This window comes from Gadus macrocephalus, chromosome 3, assembly GCF_031168955.1.
Source record: "Gadus macrocephalus chromosome 3, ASM3116895v1".
Lineage (NCBI taxonomy): Eukaryota > Metazoa > Chordata > Actinopteri > Gadiformes > Gadidae > Gadus > Gadus macrocephalus.
This window is the reverse complement of record NC_082384.1, coordinates 25,766,370-25,771,369: the sequence shown is the minus strand read 5'-3', so window position 1 is coordinate 25,771,369 and position 5,000 is coordinate 25,766,370. Positions and strand designations below refer to the sequence as shown.

Here is a 5,000-nt window from a genome sequence, read left to right as displayed (position 1 = left end):
TAGTGGCTAGTGCTACCAGAGGCTAGTACTGAGGCTAGTGCTACCAGTGGCTAGAGCTACTAGTGGCTAGTGCTACCAGATGCTAGTACTGAGCCTAGTGCTACCAGTGGCTAGAGCTACTAGTGGCTAGTGCTACCAGAGGCTAGTACTGAGGCTAGTGCTACCAGTGGCTAGAGCTACTAGTGGCTAGTGCTACCAGAGGCTAGTACTGAGGCTAGTGCTACCAGTGGCTAGAGCTACTAGTGGCTAGTGCTACCAGAGGCTTGTACTGAGGCTAGTGCTACCAGAGGCTAGAGCTACTAGTGGCTAGTGCTACCAGAGGCTAGTACTGAGGCTACTTACTGCTGCTACTGGTTGACATCTGTCTGCAAAAAGCAGATAACTGTTCCCTTGGTGGAGGTGGTGGTGGTGGTGGTGGAGGTGGTGCTGGAGGGGGGGGGTGGCCGCGGCCCTACATCAAAGAGCAGTGAAGCCTTTGGTCCCAGTAGGACTACGAGCCCACCAGGACTACAAACTGCGTGTCACTGAAGGTTCACCTCCAACGGGCTATTTACTGGGCTTTGAGAGCGTTTCCTCCGCGACTTAGTGGCATTTAATTCCCTTTTACAGGCTTGTTAAGGAGGAATGTGGCAGAGTGGGGGGGCCGAGGCACTCGGACCGGGGCAGGGGGGCAGGGGAGTCGATAGTATTGACCCGGGGTAATTAACGGGTAATCAGTTCACCATGTTTACCTTTTCAATGGAAAGAAAAGCAAATGACGTATTTTTCGGGAGCGGACGGACGGACGTGAAGGAGCGCTGCTTGAGGGCGGATCATCTGCCTTATTGATCCGCTCGGTTTGAAGTGACTATTTACACAGAAGCTAACAATCAACATGGGGGGCAGGCAGGGGGGGGAGGTTGTGTGTCCAGTGTCATGCGAGTGCGTTCCAGCATGTGTGTTTAGCGTGTTGGTCTTCAAGGAGAGAATACCCAGCAGATGAGAGCTAGCACACACAACACCTCACTCAGGAGCCATGGAAGGGTCATTTCGTTTCTAGCTAACGGTGTTAGCATGTCAGTCAGCAATGGTGAGTGCTGCTAAATGGAGCCTAGTAGTTAGACTGTAGTCATTGGGGTTTAAACCAAGAACCAAACACCCTAAACCGCATGCTAATAACTAACTACATAAGACCAGAAACACAAGTATGATTCAGCCTCAGCCATTTTGAATACCAAGGCCATTACAATTCTAACAATGTCGCACAAAAAATAGCATCTGTTTTCTGAGTGCAAGGACGTACAACGTACAATAAGTGCGTACATTAAATGCCATTGAGGGGGAAAAACAACAGAGGTGGAGGGAGACTGTTGGAAGCTACCAGGCTACGTTAGCTACCAGGCTACGTTAGCTACCAGGCTACGTTAGCTACCAGGCAACACAGCACTGAGCTAGGAGGCTCTGCCCTCGTACCGGATTGGGTAGTCGGCGGCGCTGAGGTTGATGAAGAAGTCCCAGCTCCAGTCCCTCATGGCCAGCAGGTCGGCCATGGCCCGGAGGTACATGGTCAGCAGGCTCGCCCCGCCCCAGATGGTGGCCATGCGCCAGGGGGTGACCCGGACGTTGGGGTACTGGGAGGCCAGGGTCCGGACCTGCCGGTGGAGGTAGTTGGACCGCTGGGGGGGGCGAAGGGGACGAGGAGAACGATATTAGATTAATGGAATCGTTTGGGTGAATGTTGGTTAATGATGCTGACTTTTGTCTCATGGATCGTTTTTTGACGACATTTTCGCAAAGAAAAATATCGTTTGCAGAAACACTGAAACTCAAATTAAGATTTGAACTCTTCTAGATTCATGGGTGATTGATTTCACCACTTCAGCTACAACTGACTGACCACTAACTTGAGCGGGGATCTGACCCAAGAGTGGAGGGATCGTTTGTTCTTCTGGATGCTGGATCCCAGAGTTCACCCAGACCCCCCCCCCCCCACACCCCTCTTACGCACTTATTGTAGGTTTTACGTCCTAGCTCTCTCTGTTGTATACGGGGAATGTGTTAACCTAGTGATGGTTAGTGCTTGGCACGTGGTTATATGAACATCCTTACAGCGATATATTTATTGCAAGTCGCTTCGGATAAAAGCGTCTGCTAAATGTTCTGTAGATGGTTCCCTGTTCGCTCACCTGGTCCACGTGGATGTAGTAGAAGTGGGAGACGTGGTAGATGGCCTTGAAGAGCCTCTGGAACTGGCGTGAGGCGCGGCCGTGGACCACCAGGACAAAGGCGATCCGCACCGGCCTGGAGGGGAACGTCTCCACCGCGTCCTCGTCCCACACCACGTTAGCATTAGCTTTACCTGTGAGACAGACGGAGGCAAGGCTAGGATGTTAGCGTTAGCTTTACCTGAGCTAGGACGTTAGCGTTAGCTTTACCTGAGCTAGGACGTTTGGGTTAGCTTTACCTGGAGGACAGAAAGAGGCAGCGCTAGGATGTTAGCATTAGCTTTACCTGGAGGACAGAGGCAGCGCTAGGACGGTAGCATTAGCTTTACCTGGAGGACAGACAGAGGCAGTGCTAACGTTAGCGTTAGCTTTAACTGAGCTAGTACGGTAGCGTTGGCTTAACCTGAGCTAGGAAGTTAGCGTTAGCTTTACCTGAGCTAGGACGATAGCGGTAGCTTTACCTGAGAGACAGATGCAGCGCTGGGACATAAGCATTAGCTTTACCTGAGCTAGGACATTAGTGTTAGCTTTACCGGGAGGACAGACTGAGGGAGTGCTAGAACGTTAGCATTAGCTTTACCTGAGCTAGGACATTAGCGTTAGCTTAACTTGAACCACAGAGCTGGAAAGAAATAGCCCCTTCTTGAGTATGAATTCATGAATCAATAATCATCATTAACATTATTTTCTTCGTGTTTTCAGAGTGTGTATTGATATATTGATGATCACGACTGTAGTGGAACGCATGCATGTTGCATGAGAGAGAGAGAGAGAGAGAGAGAGAGAGAGAGAGAGAGAGAGAGAGAGAGAGAGAGAGAGAGAGAGAGAGAGAGAGAGAGGTAGAAGGAGAGAGAGAGAAAAAGAGAGAGAGGGGGAGAGGGAGAGAGGGAGAGAGAGAGAGAGAGAGAGAGAGAGAGGGGGAGAGGGAGAGAGAGGTAGAGAGAGAGAGAGAGAGAAAGAGAGAGAGGGGGAGAGGGAGAGAGAGGGAACGGGAGCGGGAGAGAGAGAGAGAGAGAGAGAGAGAGAGAGAGAGAGAGAGAGAGAGAGAGAGAGAGAGAGAGAGAGAGAGAGGGGGAGAGGGAGAGGGAGGGAGAGAGAGAGAGGGGGAGAGTGATTGGGGGAGCGAGAGAGAGGCGAGAGAGATAGAGAGAGAGAGAGAGAGAGAGAGAGAGAGAGAGAGAGAGAGAGAGAGAGAGAGAGCGAGAGAGAGTGTGTGTTTGTGTGTGTATGTGTGCGGGTGTGCGTTCAGGATGTTTTGTGTGAACAAGCTGGGGCAGAAGTTTGGCCAAAAACATTGACAACGCTTATTTGGACCAAATGCTTCAATGGCAATTTTGCAATGATTATTTGTTACCGAAAGGAGCGAAGAGTAAAGCAGCGTAGAAACAGTGTATGTCATAGTTATTATAGCAACATAACCACACCATAATTTAACGTCAAGGGGTTCACCAAATCGTGCCAGTGCATTCTACATGCAAAATAATATTCATAATTACAGTTATTAAAAAATCTCAATGTCTGTGTTCAATTCATGAATGCATGCATGTTGAAGTTCAATTTAGCCTGAACTTCTACAAGGACAGGTCACTTATATAAATGATATCGTCTGCCCGTCGAACACGAAACCCCTTTCGGGGACGAATGTGCTAAGAGCTTAATGAAAGAAAACGTATCGAATTAAATTGAATTCACTTTAAGGGAAAAGACTAGATAAAGCAAGATCATTTAAAAAAAACTATTAAAAACAGCGCTCTTATCTGGACGGGAATCATCTTTGCCATTCCCCGAGGCCGGACGGCATTCCGACAATGGGACTCTACTCCTCCAGGCAAACATTCCAAAACCCAGGTTTGGGTTTTCACAGTAATGACCACAAGAAAATAAGTAATACAATACAACTACAGTCCTGCTCGGCTGACCAGATGAAACTATTCCACCTCTCTGCAAAACACTGCAGCCCTCCATTGAAATAATGATGTCATTTCTATCGCATTGCCAACCAAATGGAAAACACTGAATAACTTGATATGTTTTGGTCATGCACATCTACAGCCTATGGGTAAATGGACTGCATTTATACCACGCTTCCCTAACCAGTTGCCTCTCAAAGCGCTTTACAATATCGCCTCACATTCACACCAACAGCCAGCTGGTCAGGAGCAGTCAGGGTGAGGCGTCTCGCTCAGGGACACCTCCACACTCAGCTAGGAGGAGCCGGGGATCGAACTAGCGACCTTCAGGTTACCAGCCGACCCGCTCTGCCTCCTGAGCCACATGTGTCGCCCTCTCAGACAGTCTGTATTTGTTGCCCTAAGGCCCTGCGGTTCTAGCTCTAGATTTGGGGTCTGGGGTCCTTCGGAGAGCCTTTGTGTGGCTGTTTAAGCTGGGTAAACACGGCTGGCTGTTTATCCAGCCTGAGGCAGCAGCGCAGAGTCACTCTGTGGCCGCCTGTCTGGCGGGGAGCTCCTGTAATTACTTTGATTTAAGGGCCCCAGTCTAATGCATCTCAATTTGACCCGCTGATAAACAAGGGTGTGGACAGCAGCTTCTGAGCCTATCGTTCACCTGGGCAGTCCCTCCCACCGCCTGTCAATCGTTCACCTGGGCTGCCCCTCCACCCGCCTGTCAATCATTCACCTGGGAAGCCCCTTCCACCCGCCTGTCATTCATTCACCTGGGCTGCCCCTCCCACCCGCCTGTCAATCATTCACCTGGGCTGCCACTCCCACCCGCCTGTCAATCATTCACCTGGGCTGCCACTCCCACCCACCTGTCAATCATTCACCTGGGCTGCCC

General features: G+C 50.2%; 1 protein-coding gene across 1 annotated transcript in view; it reads right to left on the bottom strand.

The window, feature by feature from the left end:
• Positions 1-5,000, bottom strand: part of xylt1 (xylosyltransferase I) — a 31,785-nt gene that overhangs the window by 16,667 nt on the left and 10,118 nt on the right. Inside the window, 2 exon segments of the mRNA XM_060047425.1 lie at positions 1,453-1,655; positions 2,166-2,369. Of these exon segments, the coding sequence (XP_059903408.1) occupies positions 1,453-1,655; positions 2,166-2,369 (407 nt within the window).